The sequence below is a fragment of the Lonchura striata genome, chromosome 15 (assembly GCF_046129695.1).
Source record: "Lonchura striata isolate bLonStr1 chromosome 15, bLonStr1.mat, whole genome shotgun sequence".
In the NCBI taxonomy this organism is placed as follows: Eukaryota; Metazoa; Chordata; class Aves; order Passeriformes; family Estrildidae; genus Lonchura; species Lonchura striata.
In genome coordinates this window covers 3259151-3280899 of record NC_134617.1, presented here as the reverse complement: position 1 = coordinate 3280899, position 21749 = coordinate 3259151, and the positions used below count along the sequence as shown (strand labels likewise).

The following is a 21749-nucleotide window of genomic DNA, read 5'->3' as shown; positions in this document are numbered from 1 at the left end:
TCTGTGGGTGGATTTTTATATTACACATTGAGGTGAGCCTGAAGGTCATGGCAGACTGAGGTCTATTTTTATTGAAGTTGTACAGAAGCAGGTAATTGGCATCTCTGCCCTAGGAGCTTATGATCCCAAAGACAGGGTGAAGCAGATTATTTTGAACTGTTGGCTGATATTTACTTAATGGTCTTAATCTGATTGAAGACAAGAAAACCCCTGTTTATCTGATGTGAAAGGGTTTCATTGCAGGAAACTTCGAAAGCAAGCGTCAAAGGAAGCCCACTAAAAAGCTCTTGGAATCCAATGACTTGGACACTGCCTTTATGCCAAAGAAGGAGGAATGGACTCCCCAAAAGAAGGTACTTCCCTTCCAGCTCTTTTGAAAACCAGATGAAAACAGGCCCAGACAGCAGATCCTGCTAAACAAGGCCCAATGCAATGGGATGTGGTTTTTTGTTGGCTGCAGCCCAGCAGCAAAGATCCACCCTTCCCAAAGGTGCTGGTTGCTGTGTTATGATGAAATAATCCACTGTCCCCCACCCCTCCCCAATTGTAATGGGGATGGGATAGTTCTGGCTTAAAATCTCATTTTTAAAATTGATGTATATATGGAAAAGGAGTCATCTGGATGCTGGCTGGAAAGGTATGAGCATAAATGTTCTGTACAGAGGCTTTCTGTCATGTTACAACGTAGCTTGAACTTGAACCTAAGGCTTTGTCCTTTTCCATTTGATTTCCTCTGAGCAGTGTTTTCTTTGTTACCTTCCCAAATGAGCTGGTGAATGCATGTAAGTGCAGAGCTTGAAGCAGGATGGAGGCTTGAGGTGAATGACACATAGGATACCTTGTTTAGTTCAGATTTTTGAAGAAAATGCTGCTCTTCTCCGCTGAATACTCTATATTCAGTGACATGGTTTGGAAAAATGCAACTTGTATTTATTTCAGATCATGTGCCTGCACAGAACTTATTGCCACTGTTCCTAAAGTTGATTAATAACACTTCTTTTCTTTTTCTTTCTCTGAGAGGCACAATCTTAGTACAGTTATCTCCACTGCAGTAATGTAGAGGCCAGTGTAAGTGTAAACTCAGAAGAGAATGTCTTTTCCCAGCACCTTGCAGACTATTAGCAGCCTTTTTAGGAAAGCACAGGAAGCAGTGAATGGTGCTGATAGGCACAATACACATCAGACTCCACATTCCTCCCTTCCCAGAGACAGATTTTACATGTGTGATTTATCACACACACAAACCAAATATTTTCTTGGAAAATCTCTAATGACCGAATGCATGACCTGAATGGTAAATTAGGTGTTGCAGTCATTCCAGAAGGTTTCACAGCTGAGGAGTGTGTGCCTCTGTTTTCATCTGGTGACTTGACTCTCTCTCCTGTGTGTTTGTAGGGTACTGGCCCTTCAGAGAGTGACAGCTCTGAGCTCTACTCACCGGCCCACTTCCAGGACCTGGGAGAAGGTAAGTGAAGGCAGGGATAGCAGGGCAGACTGCTGTGATATTTGGATCAGTGCTTGTGGCACTGTGTGTATGTACAAATGCTTCATGCTCTGGATTCAGTAGCCCAGCAAAAGTTGCTTAAACCAGTATGAATTGGTGGTTCTGTGGTGGATGCAGGGCAGAGGGCTGAGTGCCTGGAGGCTGGTATTACCCCAGCCCTTAGGCCCTCAAGGAATATAGGACCCAGCCTGAAGCTCTCAGGCTGTAGAACTTGCTGGTGTCACCTGCAGCAAGGGAATTATATCTGTATTTTCCTTGAATGGTGTTTCTGTTGCATCCCAGCTTCTGAAAAGCTCTTGGAGAAACAGCGAAAGCGGAAGAGACAGCGCCATACCTCTGCTGCAGTCCATTCCAAGAAGGAGAAAAATGAGGAGGGGCTGGGGGAGACCCCGCACTCTGAGGTACTGTTGGATCTTCATGCTCTCATCCCTATAACCTGTTTGCTATTTCCCAGGGTACTTGGCAGAACCTAAGCCAGAGACATCTTTTGTCCTGTCATTTGAAAATTTGTCCCACTGCTGCAGCTGCATGAGCTTGGGTTAGGCTGAAGATACCTCCTTGATCTAGTAGCTATTTTATAATGATGCTTAACTCAGGTTCTGTTTTCAAACCACTGCTCAGCTAATTCTCTGTAAGAGAGGCTGTTCTGAATTTGGAACCAGGTGTTGCCTGGCACCCTGCTTTGCACCTCAGAAGATCAAACTGCTGTAAAAGGTCTTCCCTGGGGGTGGGACTCCTGCCCTTTTACAAACCAGTTTGAAGCACAAGCCTTAGACTGGACTTCAGCTCCTCCTGCTTGCACCTGAATGCCAGGATGAGTCAAGAACCCCATTGGAGGGGCTGGGGGGGGACGACTGTCTGTGACTGCTCACAAGAGCCTCTGATTGCATCCTGCCATTAGCAGAAAAGGATAACTGGGGCAATTCCCTCTGCTACATATTAGCAGGGTCAGTGTACAAATACCTCTGACAAGCACGTTTTGCCTTTTAGGAATGAGCCAGTTATCAGCAAGTGTAGGGGAAGCAAGAATTCCTGAGAGAGGCAGGACACCTCTGGGCCTCTCGCCATCGCCTCTCACTTCCAGTGGCCCAGGTTCAGCAGCAGGCAGGATAGTCAGTATGTATTTCAGGAGCCAATTATAGATCAATATTGTTATATTTGTTGTTGTAACACAGTTTACAGGAGAGCACAAACCTCGCACCACTTTAAACAGTTCCAGCCATCCTGTTGTATTTTGGAAAGGGCATTTGTGATAAAATTAATAAATTGGGGCAATACCCTTGATCCATGTAAGCTTTCCTGTGCTGGTGTTACTGTTCTTTTTGAAGTGTGCTCAGCTGGACTAATGTTATAAAACAGCCTGTTAAAATACCTTTGCCAGTGCTGGGCTGGGGCAGTTAACATTGTCTGCTGTATCCACTAAGAGACAGCAAATTCTCTGAGAAAAGAGGGGCAGCTCAGAGCAGCAAAGATCTAGGCTATGGCTCTGAATCCTGTGCTCACCACTCACTGCAGAGGAAACCCAGTCTTAACTGCCCCTAGCTGTAGACATTTGTATTGATTGAGTACCAAAAGTCAGATATGGTGTAAACCATGCCAAAAAAAAAAGGTCAATGCTTGGCACCTTTGCCAGCCTCCCTTTTTATATAATTCTGTCTCTTTAGATGGTGTGGTGGGTGTTCATCCCCTGGCTTAGGTAAGTATTGGGATGCTGTGGAGATGCAGTTGTGCTTTCATGTGGAATTCAGACCATGCTGGTCCCTCAGTGACTGCACACGCTGGGCAAGGAACTCCACTTTGCTAGAAAAAATACATTGTTTGATGATACAGCACAGTGAAGCCTTGGATCTAGCTGCCTTCCAAGGAAAAGAGGGCAGAGGAAAGCTTGTCAGCCTGGGCTGAGCTAAGCAGCTTTCTCTGATCTTGCCCATCTGTGGAGCCAGGAGTGCAAATTTACAACATCAGGGCAGTAAGAGACTGACAGAATGGGATGGAAAATGCTATTTAAATGGTTGCCAAGGTTGTGAGCCAAGGTCAGGCTGTGCCAAAGAACAGGTCAGGCTTTGGGCTTGTGCCAGACAACAGCAGCAGGGATAGTTCTGGAAGAAGACCTGGGATGAGCTTTTCTTTTTGCAGGAGGTATGTAGTGTTGCAGTGCTTGTGCTGGGCAGAGGAAGGAGGGGAAACAGGCAGATCCTTGAGTGGCAATGCCTTTTTCCATGTTCACAAAGGATGGCTTTGCCCATCCTGCCTAACTCTGGGCAGTTCTGGGAGCAGTGTTAGAACAAGGCTGTACTCTGTAAGGTATGTTGGAATGGCAGTAGCCTGTAGTTGGGACTTTGCTTTTTTTCTTTTTTTCTCTCAATAAAGTCAGTTCATACCATTCATCTTTGTAATGTGTACTTCAATATACCCTCAGTGTATCTGTGCATCAATGCTCACAGAAGGCACCTGGCTTTAAAGTGTCCCCAAATAAAGTCATACTGCTACATTCAGGGAATAGGGGAAAAAGCAAAAGTTCCAGGCAATGCAAGCATCATTATCTGAGCAGAATACTAGCTCCAGGTTCTTCCAGCTTTAAACTTTAGAAGTCTTTATGTCCTTTTTTTGCCCAGATTCAGAATGTGTTCAAAAGACATTCAATTCAGCTTACAAGCTTTAGTAGCATCACAGCTCAGACTTCCCCATACAGAAAGTGGTGCAAAGCTCCCTCTCGTGATTGTTAGCTGGACAGGCTTGCACCAAGCAGGCCTGGAGGTGTGGGAGTGATGGCTGCTGCTTCTGCCAGCAGTTTGAATTCCTCACAGGGTCTCTCAGGTGTACTATTTGTGCCTGGGTATACAATGGCTACAGCTTGGTGACCCAGGGAGGAACTGGCAGCTGTGCACGATCACTCAGCTACCTGCAGTAAGCTGGCTTATTTAAAAGTGGCAGAGTCCTTAAAATATTCTGGCTCAAAGCACGTAGCTAAAGGCATCACTTTGGTGCAGTATTAATAGTCCTTAAATTGTACCTACTCTGGAGTGGCAGCTGGGGCTGCTGAGGCCACTGAAGTGTTGTTCCCTAGAGCTCCCAGGTGGGCTGGAAGCTGGCAGGATGGTGTTTCCTGGCCCTTAGTTGCCTGTTCTGACAAAATCCGTGGCACTGCTGACGGGTGTAGCTGCAGGACAGACGTATTTTATGCTAGAACACGTGTCTCTAGGATACCTGCTGTTCCTCTCTCTTAACAGTGCCTGGGCAGGTCCCATGGACACTGGGAAGCCTCATGGCAGGATCCTTCACTTGGCCCATGAATATGTAGTTGGACCTTTATCATTTGAAACCCAGCCTCTCCCCAGGATGGTTTTTCACCAGTGGATGTTATGGGCAGTGCTGTACACTCGTACAGGACAGTGAGAGACTCCACACCTCAGTCAGGATGGGGTGTGAATGCCCTGCTGTGCTGCTCCTTTTGGTGTTGGCTGTCTTCATACCAGCACAGGCTTTGAGTACCTTTGTGTCTCTCTTTTACGTGGATTAGGACAAGCTGAGATAAGTGTAGAGGAAAAATGTAGTTCATTTAGTATGTGACAGGTGCTATGAAGATTGAGGATTTTCATTTGTGTTTCTAGTGCAAGTAGATACTGGGGTGCTTCTGATTTTTTAGCCTGCCTGATTTGTTTCCATTCAGGGCTCACTCCTTGCTCAGAGAGGGGTTATGCACAGGAATATAATTGTATTAAGTGTGTATTTTTAGTAACCTAGTAAAATAAGAGCTCTTTCCTTTCCTTTCCTGTAAATCTTTTGGTGGAACTGTAATGGGGAATATTCTCTCCAGGGTGGGTAACATGCAGATCACCTGCCAAACTCATTAAGTGCTCAGTGGCTGATTTGTAGTTTCCAAGTCAGGATAGGTGCTACTAACAATCCTAATTCTAGTTTTCTCTTTAAAGGGGGAAACATCAGTTCATGGGACTGCTGCAAGCCCCAAAGAGGGTCATGAGGAGGGGTCAGAGAATGACCATGGAGTGCCTTCATCCAAAAAGATACAGGGAGAGCGTGGAGGAGGAGCAGCTCTCAAGGAGAATGTGTGTCAGGTAGTGTTCCTTTAGAAAATCTCTTTGAAACTATCCCACTGTAAAGTATTTTTGTGTAAGTTCTGGGACACATTGTGCCCCAGGTAAGCCCAGGTAGCCTCCAAATGCTTATTGTAGAATTAATCAGCTTTTTGTGCTCTGTATCAAGCATTTCTCCTGCACTGGCATGTCTTCCTTTTAATGTTCACAGAGGTTAAGGAGATGTGACCAATGTAAGATACCCTACATTGGCTAAAATGTATCAGGGAGTTGGATGGTAAATGACAGTGGCTGTACACAAACTAAGGGAATTAACTGACACAAGGAAAATGTAACATTTTTCCTTGGGGAGGTCTCTGCTGGCAGTTCTGACCAGTTGCTGCTGCGTGGGATGCTGCTGGGAAGAAAATTGCTCAAGCTGCTACTGTGTTTCTTCCCCACAGATCTGTGAGAAGCCAGGGGAGTTGCTGCTGTGTGAGGCGCAGTGCTGTGGTGCTTTCCACCTGCAGTGCCTTGGGCTCTCCGAGATGCCAAAGGGCAAATTCATCTGCAATGAGTGTTCCACAGGTAGGGCAGCTTCTGTGAGTGCAGGACTGTGGGCTTACCTGGTGCTTCCTTGACTGGAGTGATGTGCCTGCTGTAGGACTGCTGAGTAGCTCTCAGTCCTCAGATTATTGATTTGATGTCTGATAATGACTTTCTGATTAGAATCACCGGGTGATTTGGGTTGGAAGGGACCTTAAAGATCATCAGATTCCACCCCCCTGCCACAGGCAGGAGCACCTTCCACTAGACCACTCCAAGCCCTGTCCAACCAGGGCTTGAGCACTTCCAGATATGAGGCATCCACAGCTTCTCTGAGCAACCTATACTAGGGCCTCACCACCCTCACATGGAAGAATTTTTTCCTAATATTTAATCTAAACCTACTCTTTGTTGATTTGAAGCCATTAATAATGGCTTCAAATATTTACCACCCTTACTGTTAATTCAGATTTGGTGTACAAAGAAGTAAAAGTCCATGATCTGCTAGGAAAGAGATAAATTTGTACCTGAGACTATGGAAAGGGGTCAGGTGAGGAGGAGAAGTCTTTTTCAGGCTGGAAAGGAGGAAATCTCAAAGTAGGGTTATTTAATTTTTTTAATTTTTTTTTTCCTGGCCTGAAGTCCCAGCTATAATAAAATTTCTTTTGATGTGGAGTTCTACTGCAGCTTCAGGCCAAACCAACCTGGTGCAGAGACCTGTGCTGTGGGATGGGTGCAGCAGGCTGGGAAGTTGTGCTGTGCTATTAGGCAGCCTGGTGACAGCATCAGGTCCTCATTTAGCCCTCGTGTGTGACCAGTGCCTTGCTCTTTCTCCAGGGGTCCACACCTGCTTTGTGTGCAAGAGCTGCGGGGAGGATGTGAAGCGGTGCTTGCTGCCCCTCTGTGGGAAGTACTACCACGAAGCCTGCATCCAGAAATACCCACCCACAGTCATGCAGAACAAGGGCTTCCGCTGCTCCCTGCACATCTGCATGACCTGCCATGCTGCTAACCCAGCAAACATCTCTGCCTCCAAAGGTACCCGAGTCCTCCAGGGTGGTCTGGGGGTGTAGTCACCTTGTGTTTCACATTCACCTGGTTCACCAGTTCTTTGCACTGTTGCCTTTGTGTCCTTGCCACAGCACTGGCTGTGTTTGCTGAGGAGTAGCTGCTCCCAGGGGAGTGGAAGGGGTGGTGTCAGAGCATGAGGCTCAGCAGCACTCCCCATGGTCGGCCATGGCAGCTGGAATGTTCTCAGGCTGTCCAGAGGCTCAGATTCCTGCACGCCCAGCCTTGCCTCAGGCCTCTGGGTTTTTGAGTAAATCTCTGGAGCTGTACAGACACGCTTGTGTTTCTCCCACCTGCTCCTCACTGTGCCAGTGCTGCAGATGGCGCCTTGCTTAGCAGCACGGGCTGTCAACACAGTGGCATCAAGAGCTGCACAGGGCAAACTATGATATTGTTCTACTAATCCATTTTTTTCTATGTAAACTCTCACCTTGTAGTGGAGACACCCTTGGGCTAAGCTTCCCAGGCAAACATTTGTTTGAGCTGTTTGCAGCAATACCTTGACCTTTATCTCACATGATCAAACTTAAAACTTTTGTGATTGCTGTGTATGTTTGCTTCTAAGCCTGCTTTTCTTTAATCCTTGGTATCTTAAGATGAGACAATAAGACCAGCTCTATTTTTATCCTCAGAGTCTGTGTTAAAGTTGGCTTTTTTGCCCCCATTTATCGATATTTGGTGTAGAAAACAGCACCAAGGCCAAAAGCCTGCAGCCCACAGCTGGCCTCTTCCCCACTGAACATTTCTTGACTGGCTGCTGCTTCTTAGTGGTCACATTTACCCCTTTTCTCCCACCTCTTCTTCCTGTTTATAGTCTGCTGTGAGGAACTGAAAAGGAGCTCTTAAAAACCTCACATAAACTAGGCCTGTAGGGAAGTCTGAATTGCCTGGAAGTTCTGGAATTTCAGGGTAAAATCTGATAAACAAGGGGCAAGTGCTTGTGTTTTCAGAAGCTACATGGATTGATTTCATTATGTGCAGCTAAGCACTTGGAACACCCCATCTGTAATTACTGTCGGAGCTGATTTAGTAATTATTTGTGCATGATAGGAAGCAGTCCCAGTCTGTGAACTCTTGAACTGTTTCTGCACAGCATGCAGGATATTTTTCACTTCTAAATAATGTCATTTTATCTATGGTATAGGTATTATAGATTTTATAATTTTATATATATTTAGTTACGTTAAATAACTTAATAGAAATCCAGTGAGTATATCATGGGTGATCTATAAAAATTAAAAGTCAGCTTCCTTCTCCAAAGCTCATTTTGAGCTTAGGAATAAGTAGAGCCTAGTTTTAGTAGGAGGGAGTGGTGGTGCTGCAGAGGCTGACTGTGTTGGGGCTGTTTGGTGCCAGGTCGCCTGATGCGCTGCGTGCGGTGTCCGGTCGCGTATCACTCCAACGACTTCTGCCTGGCCGCCGGCTCCGTGGTGCTGGCCTCCAACAGCATCATCTGCCCCAACCACTTCACCGCGCGCCGCGGCTGCCGCAACCACGAGCACGTCAACGTCAGCTGGTGCTTTGTCTGCTCGGAAGGTGAGGTGCTCAGTGCTGGGTCCCCTGCCACGGAAGGCCCTGGCAAGAATTCATTACAAAGGGCAGAAGCTTTTCCCATCCAGAATGTCCCAGTAGCAACTGCAGAGAGCAGACTGCCTCTCTGTCATTCCACATTTAAGTCCAGCTTCAGGCTATGACTTTTTCTGGAGTTTAGAGGGGTTCTTTTTTTACTACGAGTAGGGCCCAGCTTTTGTAAAAGGGTTTGCAGGAGACCATCAATTCACTTTTTCCAGGTCTGTCTGGAAATGGGGAGTGAGGGGCTTCTGCAGTGACTGATAAATTCTTCCTCTTTCTCTTTGCTTCTGCACAGTGACTGATAAATTTCTCCTCTCTCTTTGCAGGGGGCAGCCTTTTATGCTGTGAGTCGTGCCCGGCTGCATTTCACCGTGAGTGTCTAAACATCGAGATGCCAGAGGGAAGCTGGTATTGTAATGATTGCAAGGCAGGCAAAAAGCCACACTACAAAGAAGTAGTCTGGGTGAAAGTTGGGCGCTACAGGTAGGTGAAGATAGACCAGACTTGTCCCCATCCCTTCTTCATGCAGTGCTCATGGTGATGGAAGTGAGGAGCTGCTCCTCTCTGCAGGGTTCATTGTAGCAGGCCTCTGCATTTTTTGCATGCACATTGCTGGTAAAATATGAGCTTTCCTCCTTCAGTAGCCTCTTTTCTCCCCACCAGCCTTGCTGGTAAGCCCTCACACACTTTTTCCCATGTCTCCATGCAGTAGCATACTTTTGAGGTGGCTGAAAGTAGGGAAGCCAGAGGTTTCATCTGCCCTTTCCTGTGTTGTAGGTGGTGGCCAGCTGAGATTTGCCATCCTAGGACAATTCCTGTCAACATCCAGAAAATGAAACATGACATTGGTGAGTTCCCTGTGCTGTTCTTTGGCTCCAAGGACTACCTGTGGACCCACCAGGCTCGTGTGTTCCCTTACATGGAAGGCGATGTCAGCAGCAAAGACAAGATGGGGAAGGGCGTGGATGGCATATACAAAAAAGGTAACTTGTCTTCAGGGAAGTACATGGTCTTACCCTCTTCTTTCCTCTTTGGAAAAGTGTCATTCATGTAGCAGAGAAAAATGTCTTCTTATAACTGAAGTGAAATTAAATTTGTAGAATGAGCTGCTGCTTATGTATCATCCAGCATGCTCAGAGTGTTTGTTTGACTCCCAGAGAGGGAGAAGGGTGTGCAGATTTCAAATCTTTGTCCAGCTCTGACAGAACATCTCAAAATTTAAGTGAGCTGCTGCTGTGTCAGCTTCTTTCTGTGAAATGCAGTCATTATCTTGATATAAATGTGCACTTGAGAGTCGTGGATGTAGCTGCATGGCATCTCTGCCCAAGAGAGCAGGCAAAGATAACCAACAGATGGGATGCTTAATCACCTATGAGCAGACTCTTGACTGTAACTTCTGTACTTCCCTGCTGCATTGGCCTTTTCTTCACCCTCCTCTGTTGAGCCTTGTGAACACTGAGTGGACAGTGGCTGCCCAGCTCTCTGTGAGCAGAGGGAGTTCCTCATAACAGAGCCTGTTTTCTCACTTAGCTCTTCAGGAAGCTGCTGTGAGATTTGAAGAGTTGAAAGCACAGAAAGAACTGAGACAACTTCAGGAAGACAAAAAGAATGACAAGAAACCTCCTCCCTACAAACACATCAAGGTGAGGGGAGGTGGTGGGGGGCAGGTGCGGAAGAGAAGTCTTGAGCTGTCGGTGCAGGTGATTTACAGGTATACAGAAACATTTCTGATGTTTGGGTGTCTGGCTGATATTGAAGGTTCCTTTGATCGTCTTTTCATCCTCAGCAAGCTGGGATGCAGTAACAGGGGTGCTCTGGTTTGCTGGAACAGATCTGGTCATGTCTTTGCTGTCCATGTCAGTTGTGTGGTCCAAAGGAAGTGCCTACCTTGAGAACTCGTGGGAAAGGGCTGGTAATGCTCAGTGTGGTCAAATGCTCTGTGCTGCTGATGGCAAGGTGGGCAAACCAGGTGGTCAGGGTGCAGTGCAGCAAGGCTGTGTGGAGGGTGGTAACCCACAGTATCTTCTATAATCTGCTATTGTTTTATATCTCTATCAGTTAGTGACTGAACAGAAGTACTGAAGCAGGGCTACGGGCTGCAATATCAGCCTTTTTCCTCAGTTTTGGGGAACTATTCATGTTAAGGGTTGTTAAATATTATAAATATTGAGTTAGAATTGAAGCAGCACTAGATACAGGATGGAGGTGACTTGAGAGGAGAGCTGGGGCCAAGCATGTACTTGTGTCTGAGAAGTGGATCCCAACTGACGAGAAACCCATTGACTCAGGGACTGTGTTCTTTTTTTACTGCTTCTGTCTGCTCCTTCCCTTTTTATGTGGCAAATTATGAAAGCTTAACTGATTTCTGGCACTTTTTGTATCTAGCTAGGATTTTTAGGCAGGCAGGTATATCCTTCATGAGTTACTGTGTGGTGTAAAGAGCACAACTGAATGCTGTGGCAGCAGTATGGGCCTTGCAGCTTCAGTGGAGGAAGTAGTTTCTCATTATAGCTATTTTTAGGCTTCTCTGGCCGCAACATGAAGGAACTCTGGATGCAGTTTAGAGCCTTTGAAAATACCCTTTTACATAAATAATGACGGTTGTGGTCATTAGTCATGGCAGCTCTTCTGAGGTCTGGGTGCAAGCTGTTTGTCTCTCTGAAAGCAAAGTAGCTTGCAGGAGCAGATGGTGAACTGGAGAAGGCTTCAGGATGGAATGGCTGAAGCTGTTTGTGTCCACTCCTTCTAAGGAGATCCACATCTCAAGTCCATTCCAAGGAACACCCACACGAAAGGCTGCTGCAGAATATACTTGGGATCCTTCATCACATCAGGCTTCTGATGAGTCCAAGCATTGCCCTGTTTTGTTTTTTTCCCAGCAGTGCCTCATAGGATAGGGCAGGTGTGCTGGGCATATGTGGTGTGGAGTGGCAGTGCTAAAGCAGTACCAGTGGTGGATTGACCCATTCCTGTAAGTCTTGCCACTCTTGATGAGTCTGGGTAAGAGACAGGAAGCAGCAGAGGAGAACCTGAGTGACAAGGAACGTTGGAGGTGGGGCACAGTTCTAGGAGGAAGGTGGGGGAGACTGTGTTGAAGTGATTAACGAGGAGTTTCTGCAGGGTTTGTGTTTAAACAAAGGGGGATCAGGACTGGGCCAGCCTCAGACAGGCTGTCAATGTGGAAACTCTGTGGGTGGGACTAGGTAACTTATATGGGGGTGGAATAGTTTTGCTAAAATCCCTTCCTTTCATGTTCTGGGAGAGGAAAGCGAGACAATGGTTCACTCAGGGAAAGAGCAGCAAGGAGCTTTTCTAGTGTGTCTCTCTCCAAAGTCCTGACTTTCTGTTGCCTGCTTTTCAGCGTTTGCTGCCTTTAACCAAACCCCAAGGACCCAGCTCATGCCACAGACACGCCAGTCGCTTCTCCACCTGGTGCTGCACTCTGCTTCCCTCTGGAGTGGTTTTTAGAGAGCTCCTTGGCTTAACTCTGAGCTCCTCTTTGGGCCTTTCAACCCCAGCCTTGTCTGGTTTGGCTTCCATTTACATCTGCAGGACAGTTGGGTAGGGAGGTAACTGCATGGTAGGCCCTATGTCACAGGTGTGACAGCTGAGAGCACAAACCAGCTTGAAGGTAACATTCGAAAAGCAGGGCAGTAAGGGAAAGCTGAGGAAAAGCACCTGACACTCAGACTGGAAAAGGTGCAGTTTGATGCAGAAAATGGTTTGGTGCTGATCACAGTGATGCTGTGTCCCCAACAAGAGCACTGGGCTGGCCACCTGAGCTGGATGTGGGCTCAGTAATGATGGGAGGGGGACACTTGGCAGCCTCTCGCCCTTCCAGGGTCACAGAATACACACTGCACCAGGTGATGCTAATGGGGAAGCTGCATCCTCCTGAACTCTTTCCTCTAACCTTCTGCCTCTCAAAATAGCATTCCCAGAAGTACAGCTGCGCCTGTACTTGTGTCCTTCTGCCCCTCGCTGTCACTAAGTCACTACAGCCCGTCATCTCGTAGGCGAGGGTGGAGCACAGAAGTGCCTGTCGGGGTAACCTGTAGCTCCCAAGAGCTCATGTCCCTGGTGTGCATTGAAGGTGAACCGGCCGGTGGGGAAGGTGCAGATCTTCACTGCAGACCTGTCCGAGATCCCGCGCTGCAACTGCAAACCCACGGACGAGAACCCCTGCGGCCTGGACTCGGAGTGCATCAACCGCATGCTGCTCTACGAGTGCCACCCCTTGGTGTGCCCTGCTGGCGAGCGCTGCCAGAACCAGTGCTTCTCCAAGCGCCAGTACCCCGAGGTGCAGATCTTCCGCACGCTGGCACGAGGCTGGGGCTTGCAGGCCAAAACGGACATCAGGAAGGTACCTGGGCTCTTTCTGTGTCGTGTTCTCTTGTCGCTTCTCTCTTGATCGCTATTGGTTTGAAAACTGAGTTTGAAAAAGACTTCTTGCTGTGGGAATGCTATTTAGACACAAAATTGATTAATTTAGTCATTCTAGTCTTGAAGACAGTGTTATGACTCAGCTGACCGAGAGAATGATTTGCATGTTGATGTCCCACAGGATAAGAAAGGTGATTGCTTGGTCAGTCTGCTTGTAAGAACAATGGAATGGTGCTCAGGATTTCCAGATGGGGAATAGTGATTATTCCTCCCCACCATTTTTGACTAGCCAGGCTTATCCAGCATGAGAATCTTGTGTCAGAAACAGAAACCAGGGCTTGGATCCTAAAAAAGGGCAGTGTCTTGGGCATGGCTGTTATTACTGCTGAAACTGATTATCTCCACCTAAAACACTTGTATGTGTTTTTTAAATGCAAGGAATAGCAATTATTTGGACTCACATCTGTGCTGAATGAAGAAGGAGGAATGTTAAATCCAAAAGAGCCCCAAAGCTAATAAAGAATAAAGTGAAATAGAGGATTATTAGCATAGTAAGAGAAGAATGTCTGAAAAGGGAATAGTGATGACCTGATAAGAGGGAGGCCTTGATAGAAGAGGCAAAATGTTATTTTGTCCTGTTGAAAACTTTGTTGTCTGCTGTGCCATAAGTTAAAGGATATTTCTACCATTCCATGTGCTTGTTTCACTTTCAGCAGACAGTCTGGAAACAGAAACACTCAGTTATTTAGTGGGGGGACCTATTAGCCCCACAGGAGCAGAGCTAGGGTTCTCTTTAAAGGCTGGAGTAAGGTCTCTGCAGTACTTCACCACAGGAGAACTCCTGCACTCACTGCAGGAGCAGGTGCTCCAGGTGCATCCTGCTGCTCCATGTGGTTGGTCCCCAGAGGGATATTGTTTTCAGCTGGAATGCAATTAGGGCAGTGCTTTGAGCTTTGCAGCAAAGTGCTGCTCTTGTGGTTAGCTTCTGTGCTGTCCCTGGATGCTTATTCTTTCTTTGGCACAAAGAGTAACCTGATGGTCACAGTTCTTTATTTAATTTATTTTGAGTTATTTGAGCATGTGAAACGGATGTATGGTTCAGGGCTCTTGGTGAAGGTTAAGGGCCAAACTGGCTGTAGAGCACAGGGAGAGATTTTTAGGAAGGAAACAGGAGCTAAGTTCTAGCACAAAGGGAGACATCCCTCCATCCTGCAGATAATTTGTCTTATAAACTTGTTGTTTTGTGTCTGGCAGGGTGAATTTGTTAATGAATATGTTGGGGAGCTAATTGATGAAGAGGAGTGCCGAGCCCGAATCCGCTATGCTCAAGAGCATGACATTACCAATTTCTACATGTTGACACTGGATAAGGTATGTGCAATGAATCTCTTGCCAGCATTCTGAACAGAAGTAAAAAGATGGGAAGGAAGTCGTGGTACTCCATGTAGCAAAAAGATGCTAAGCATTGCTGATGAGCTGGTCTTCATTTCCTCTGAAATTACTAAATGAGTTAATGTGTCGTAGAGGAGCTTCAGGATGGATTTCAGGGTTAGGAGGAAAGTCTGAACAGGCATTACCTGAGTTTGTTCAGAAGTGAGGACAGTTGTCTGAGGACTGTAGATCCTACTTCTGCATAAGAGGTTGAATTTGGGAACATTGGGATCCTTCCTAGCACCTGAACTTTGGAGAGCCCAGAATGGGGTTGGTGTGTGCCAGAAGAGGCAGGTAAGTTATAGGCATAGCAAGACCTTCATCTCAGTTCAGATCTTAGGTCTTGCTGTTCTCAGTAGACTGATGGATTTAGTTACACCCACAGGGTTCCCAGTGGCTCCTGCAGGCCAGGTTGTTGCTGTGAACTCTTGATTTTCAGAGGTTTAAGTGGTTTTGTCAGCTGCTTTCCACACTTTGTCACTCAGCCATGGAAAGATGGGTTACATGAAAGCAGGCATGGGGAGGAAGCTGTAGAGTGTGGTCAGGATAACAGTGACTGCTTTCTTTCCCCTCATCCTGCTGCAAGTTCACGCTGACCATATCTTGTTTTCCTTGTATGGCTGATGGGGCAGACCCAAGTGTTAATATCTCCCTTATTACTAGAAAAGCAAATCTCAGTTGCAGCTTCCCTCTCCTCTCCAGCCCCACAACAAGCTGTGCACCAGTGTACCTCAGCTCACACACTCTTCCTCTTTTCCTTCTATACACTGACATGCAAGAAATAGGAACTTCTATTTTGCTTTTAAGCAGAAGTTGGGGCCTGGAAGCAGAAGCACTGCCTTGGAAGTGTGCTGGGGTGGTGATTATCCAGTACTGATGCCACAGGGAGACCTTTTTTTCCAGAAAGCAACAGTGGCACTGTCCTGGCTGTTTAGGAACCCCATGTCTTTGAGGAGAAGGATGATGTGCAGGGGGCTGTATTGCCATGTGATCTGCCAGCAGTAGCCAGAGGCATCAGAGTTGGTTGATTGCAGTTGATGACAGATGATTGAAATGTGGTTTTTCGGTTTTGTTTTTTTTTTAAAATTCCAGGATCGAATCATTGATGCTGGGCCAAAGGGCAACTATGCTCGGTTCATGAACCATTGCTGCCAGCCCAACTGTGAGACTCAGAAATGGTGTGTGAATGGTGACACTCGGGTCGGGCTCTTCGCACTTGTAAATATCAAAGCTGGTAAGGAACACGCTGCTAATGCCTGCAGTAACCTCAGGGGTTTTGTAAGGAAAAGGGAGGGTGTGTAGCTCTATGGAAGGGGATTTAATTTTTATTTTCATAGGGGTATTATTTAGGCTTAACAGCAGCACTAACGTAATGAAACACACAGCCATGGTATCAGTGGAGGTTGGTACAGGGCCCTGCTACAGAATAAATGCCCTTTTTAGCTGTAAAATGTGGTAGGGATGAGGGATCACACTGAATTTTCAATCTACACGGATCTTTGGGGGAGATGAATAGTTTGGTGTCTTACGTAGTGGTGGAAGTGACTTGTGTCATTGTATTTAAAAAGTGCTTTTACTTTAGCAGTAAAACATTTTATCTACTCTGTAATTCATTAACAACTTGCTGGGTTTTGATCTGCTCTTGTGCCAGGGACTGAGCTAACTTTCAACTACAATCTGGAGTGTTTGGGAAATGGAAAGACTGTTTGTAAATGTGGTGCACCAAACTGCAGTGGCTTCCTAGGAGTAAGGCCAAAGGTACGATGCATGCTTTAAGCTTTTGTTCTTCCAGATTGCCTCTTTGCATAGATGTGTATCAATCATTGGTTGCAGAGGTTTCGTGTTGAAGAGATCATTTAAGTGTGGCCATGGGAACAAGTGTTTGAAATGAGTTAAATATTCGAGTTTTCATTCTGAGAGAGCAAGTCTTAGTCTTCAGTTATCAGAGTTGCTATAAATAATGACAGGAAGCTTTATTTTACACTGAAAGAATAAGAGAAGGAGGGTGGTTCTTTAGTATTTTTTTTTTAATTTTCTACTTCTTATCATTACATTTTCCACAGCACCAGAGGAGCAAAGGACAGGCATGGGAAAGACTTTATTAGATAACCAAGAAAACACAACAGCCCATTTCCCAAAGTAAAGGCTGAGTAAATTGTAAGCATACATGGAAGGCCAGCAAACTCACATTCCTTCACACTGAAATTGCTTAGAACCAGAATGCTGCGACCTTACCATGTATTCTGCAGCAAAGTTCTTGGTTTTAGTCTGGGTTTAATGAAATGAGTGATTTTTACACATCAGATAGACGTGAAGACATTTACCATATCTGTAGTTGGAAAACCACCAGCTTTTAGAACTCAATGACTTTTTGAGGGCTTCGATTTGTAACTATAATGTTGCAGTAACAGGAATTGATTTCAATTACCTCCTTGTGTGAGCTGGTTCTCACTGGGAAAAGGAAATAACAGGAGCAGTTGGCCAAGTTCCCAGCTGTCACCCGCTAAATCTATGTCTCAGCTGTTGGTTTGTTACAAGTGCTTCACCAAATCAGTCTGTTCTGGCATGTGGATCATGCTGTGCCCACAGTTGAGGGTTAAAAACCTCCAGTGGCACAGTTGTTGAGCCCCATCAATATATAGGGAAGGTTTTATGAATTCTCCAGAGATGAGTTCTTGAGAAAAATTAACTTACAAAACTAAAAAATGGATGTCTTCAGAAGCTGAGAGATGAGGGGAGTGGCACATCTGATGTATTTAGTTCTTTTTCGGGTTGCAATTTAAAGTTCAATTGATTTTGTGCTGCCCCTGTGTTATACATGGTTTGACTGTCATTTTTGCCTTGAAATTGCAGGCTGCACGATGGAAATTAGAGAAAGGTGCCCTTTAGTTGGCATTCATGTTCCATTGTGATATCTGAGGCGACTCATTCCATCTTGATGAGATGGGCTAAGGAACAGCACCGAGAAAACAGTACCTTGGGGTGTTTTTTAAAAAAATTCTTCTCACAATAGATGCATTTTTAAGCTTTCTGAAGATACAGCAAGATAAAACTGATTATACTCAAGTTCACTCTTAAAAGTGCCTTCTAACAGAGAGTGTGGAAAAATGTTTGGGAGTCTATGGTACTGCAGGGAGCAAGTTGGAATCAGCTTAGTCCAGCTGTTAGACCTCTCTTAGACATTCAAATTAGCTGTGAAGGGATTTTCTTGTTCTCTTTGTAATTAGGTGGCCAAGGAGCTAGACTTAAAAATGGGTGGCATAGTTTAGGTAGAGGAATTTCAGTGCCTGCATTTTCAGTGATAAGAAAGGCTCAGCTTGTCCCCATTGTCAAGGGGAATGATGGTATGAAAGCAGAAACATCCACATATGAAGGGGAAGGAAACAATCAAGAGATGTAACTCCTTGGTGACAGGAAAGCTGAATAGCCAACTGCAAAGTTCTGAAATTGTAGGTCTGGAGACCAAAGTTTTTAAATGTTTTGGTGATGAAAATATTATGCACAATATTTTTGCAGAATAAGGGATGTAAAAATTGCTTCATAGGCATCGTCTCAGAACACAGATATATCCTGCATGGAGAACACACATTTGAACACAAGGAGATGTAGAAAATAGCACAGAATTTAGCTCATGTCTCCTTAGATAAACTAAACTGATGGTGCTTTGATAAGGTCAGGGCTGAGGGCAAGAAGCATCATCTTTGTGGAGTTGAGTGTTGCACACAATGGGAGGCTCAGCCTGGCTTGGAGGGGGAGTTGGAAGAGCAGGCTTGGAGGAAGCCTTAGGCCAGAGAAGAGAGCACTTGAACCATTTAATTGCCTGTCCTTGGTCCAGTTGTTGTTACTTCACTACACTGATAATTTAACTGTACTGATATGCAGAATTTGGTTGTCATTGGCATGAGAGAGAGTGAGAGGATGGGGCAGTTGCAAATGAATAACTGCATATAGGGGGAATGGCAATTGGATATTCACATGTGGAGAGGTTAACAGCAGAAACAAATCCACCATGAGAGGGTCATAGCTGGGCAGTCGTGGTAGAGAAGGAGCCACTCTGCTGCTTAGCTGCCACAGGACTGAGCTGTGGTGTGACCCAGCTGTGAAAGAAGCAAATGGGGGCAGTGCTTTGGGGGAATTTCCTGTTCTTTTGGCTAAGTGTTGATGTCTCTGTACACTGTCTGTGATGTGTTATCTGAGGTAGCATGTGTAATTCTGTAATTTTTGTTTGGGATAAATATACTCAATGAGAGCAGAGAAAAGCCACTGAGAAGACTGAGTGTGCAGACTGTGAAAGTTTCAGTTTGCAAGCAGGAGAGTGTGTCCCAGAGATTTCTTCAGGGAGATAGAAAAGTTTCAAATGTTGAACTTGATCTTGGAGGTCTTTTCCATAAAGATTTTGCAATTCTGGTGCAAAAGAGCAGCATTGACACAAGAACAAAGGTCTAAACTGATGACAGATAAATTCAGACTGGAAATGGAGAGGGAAGTGATGAATGTGAAAAAGTGCAGGAAGGCTCTGGGTAGACTCCTTATGAGTCATGTGTGCCAGGAGACCTGACTACTTTGACCTGAAGAGTCTGGGACTGGTGGCACGAGCTCAGTGACACCAGGCAGCCCCAGCTCCTCATTCTGCTGTTGCTGGTTATAGAAATCCCATGTCCAGTCAAGCTTTGCTGCACGACTTCCAGGCTCTTTCAAAATAACTGGGAGCTAGTTCCTGTCGTAACTTGGTTGCCAAACACCAAGTAGCACCAGAGATGCTGCGCAGGTCTCAGGTATAGCTGGCAGTGGGATTTGTGTCAGCAGGGTTTGCAGCAGGAAGGGAGCAGGTGAATGGGGCAGAACCTTGCATTAACCAACATCTTTTCACCCCCAGAGCCAGCCCAGCCTCAGCGAGGAGAAGTCCAAGAAGCTCAAGAGGCGGCCGCAGATGAAGCGCAGGTCGCAGGCGGAGGTGATGAAGGAGCGGGAGGACGAGTGCTTCAGCTGCGGGGACGGAGGGCAGCTGGTCTCTTGTAAGAAGTCAGGCTGCCCCAAGGTGTACCATGCTGACTGCCTCAACCTGACCAAGAGACCTGCAGGTCAGTGCTCTGCACAGCTGGGCTCTGCTTGGCTCACAGTTTTGGCTCTGGGTGTCGTGGGTGCTGCTCGTGACCTTGCATTCTATTAACATTTAGAGAAATCTTTCTCACTTGAACAGATCTTGTTGTCCAACCAACCCAGCCCTGGTTTGCACCCCACTGTGACTGCAAAAGGTGAACTAGTTGCTGAAGGGGGAGCAGGTCCTTGCCTGGTGCTTGTGAACTGACCCCATTCCTGGGTTCTGGCAGAGCACAATCCTAACAATAGCTGAGGTATTGGTCATCACACTGGCTGTTTTCCCAGAGTTGAAGACAGTTGTGAGTAGAAGCACTGCTGGAAAATAGGAGTTAGAAAAGAATCTCTTAAATGTCTGAACAGCCATCTTTCTCATACATAAGAGAACTATACCAAAGTATATTCTAGTTTGTAGTGAAATGAGGGCAAAAATTTGAAATAAAGATATACTCAAAAAGTACAGTCCAGCCTCCAGCCTGTTCACCTGCTTTCCATTTGCAAAGTCTCTCCTAACAGCCTGACTTAAAAACACAAAGGATTGCCAGCTCTCTGATATATATTTTTATATAGTGGAAGGTTGTTGTCTCAGTCCTTTTCTGGCTTGTACAAACATAGCCTGAAGTTTTTATTCGTGATCTACTCTGGACTGTGTCCCATTTGCCTACACATTTTTTTAAAACTGGAAACAAGTATTTTAACAACATTGCAGCTGAGACCTTGCTTTGTTCTGACAGAAGACAAAAACTGTTTTTTACATAAAATGCCTTTGGAAATTATGTTTTAGTTGTTTTGCAGAAAAAACTTATGTGATGTTGATGGTTTGCTTTATCCTTCTTGAGTTTTCATCTTGATAATTTTCTTATATTTATTTCTTCCTTTTGCAATCCTGTTTTGCACTTGTCTTTAATTACACCTTGTTGGTGCAAGAGCATTTGTCCAGTTTAAATTCTGAGCCTGTCCAAATTGATTTTTGCATTCCCTTACAGGTTCAATGTGATCTACCTGTATCTGTAAGAGTATTTACTGTTCTGCTTTCAGAAATTTAAATAATTGTACAGATTAAAATACACTCCTGAAGGATGTAATGTGAAATGGCTCCTCAGCTTGCCACAAAACCATTAATAACTGTTTTTTGAGAATGATTTTCAGTCAGTTAGAGCAATTTTACTCTTTTTATATATAGGCAGTGACTTTCATGGCCTGCTCCTCAGAGTATCACTCAGGACATGAAAGGTTCAGCACTTTCTACTTCAAATGTTTCCTCTGCCATGGGCATTGCTGTCAAGTAATTGGAATTTCCTGCTTGTTTGCATGTTTGCTAATTGTGTGATCTTACTTGCAAGAGCTCCAGGCTGTCCCTGGAGAGGGTGCTTATTCATTAGACCTTTTTATCCTGTCAAAGACCATTAGAGTAGTTTGATAGGATTTATCCTTCCTGCAACAAATTAGCAGGTTTTGACTTTTTAAATTTTCCATCTGTACAAATGACCTTTATAAGAATGGTCCCAGGGTCTTTGCAGTGTTGTGTGGGTCTCTGGGATGCTGCTGGTGCAGGGGGAGCAGTGACAGCCTGTGCTGCAGCACCATGAGCCAGGAGCAGGGGAGACCATGGGAAGTGTTAAACATCCTCATTTAGAAAAAAATGCTGAAAAATTGGAAAAGATACATAAAAGCAGCATGCATATTTTGAGACTGAAACAGAAGCCTTGGACTGGCTTCAAAGGAGGGGAAAAACTTACTACATGTTGCCTTCAATCCCAGGGGGAAAGCAGCATGAGAGAGGGGAGTGGAGAGCTGCTGTTGCACAAGCCCAGGGAGCAATGGCCACAGCTGCTCAGTCTGTGCTGCAGGAACCAGCCTCCCTGGAAAGGAGCTGTAGCCACAGGTCTATGGGTTTGGTTCAGGCAGGCTGGGAAGTGCTCTGTCCTGGCTGGTGTCTGTGATTGCCCTCTGGCTCAGAGCTCTGTGTCAGGGCTGCTCTGCGAGGAGCTGCTCCCCACAGCAAGGCAGGGAGCAGGAGAGATGGGGGATGTGGGTGCTGGGAAAGCACAGAGGCAGGAGGTGTATTTGGAAAAACATCTTTGCTCATCCTGTGGTGAGAGGACAGGAACTCA

The 21749-nt window shown here is 45.8% G+C and overlaps 1 protein-coding gene across 2 annotated transcripts in view; it reads left to right on the top strand.

Annotated features, from left to right (window-relative positions):
• Nucleotides 1-21749, top strand: part of NSD1 (nuclear receptor binding SET domain protein 1) — a 59921-nt gene that overhangs the window by 28699 nt on the left and 9473 nt on the right. For both annotated transcript variants that reach the window (XM_031506031.2, XM_031506030.2), the window contains 15 exons: nucleotides 244-353; nucleotides 1396-1465; nucleotides 1787-1905; nucleotides 5437-5580; nucleotides 6003-6126; nucleotides 6922-7122; nucleotides 8509-8688; nucleotides 9051-9207; nucleotides 9502-9707; nucleotides 10255-10367; nucleotides 12818-13087; nucleotides 14362-14478; nucleotides 15631-15772; nucleotides 16190-16296; nucleotides 19415-19619. In XM_031506031.2, the coding sequence (XP_031361891.2) occupies nucleotides 244-353; nucleotides 1396-1465; nucleotides 1787-1905; nucleotides 5437-5580; nucleotides 6003-6126; nucleotides 6922-7122; nucleotides 8509-8688; nucleotides 9051-9207; nucleotides 9502-9707; nucleotides 10255-10367; nucleotides 12818-13087; nucleotides 14362-14478; nucleotides 15631-15772; nucleotides 16190-16296; nucleotides 19415-19619 (2265 nt within the window). The remainder of the gene's footprint in view (nucleotides 1-243; nucleotides 354-1395; nucleotides 1466-1786; nucleotides 1906-5436; nucleotides 5581-6002; nucleotides 6127-6921; nucleotides 7123-8508; nucleotides 8689-9050; nucleotides 9208-9501; nucleotides 9708-10254; nucleotides 10368-12817; nucleotides 13088-14361; nucleotides 14479-15630; nucleotides 15773-16189; nucleotides 16297-19414; nucleotides 19620-21749) is intronic.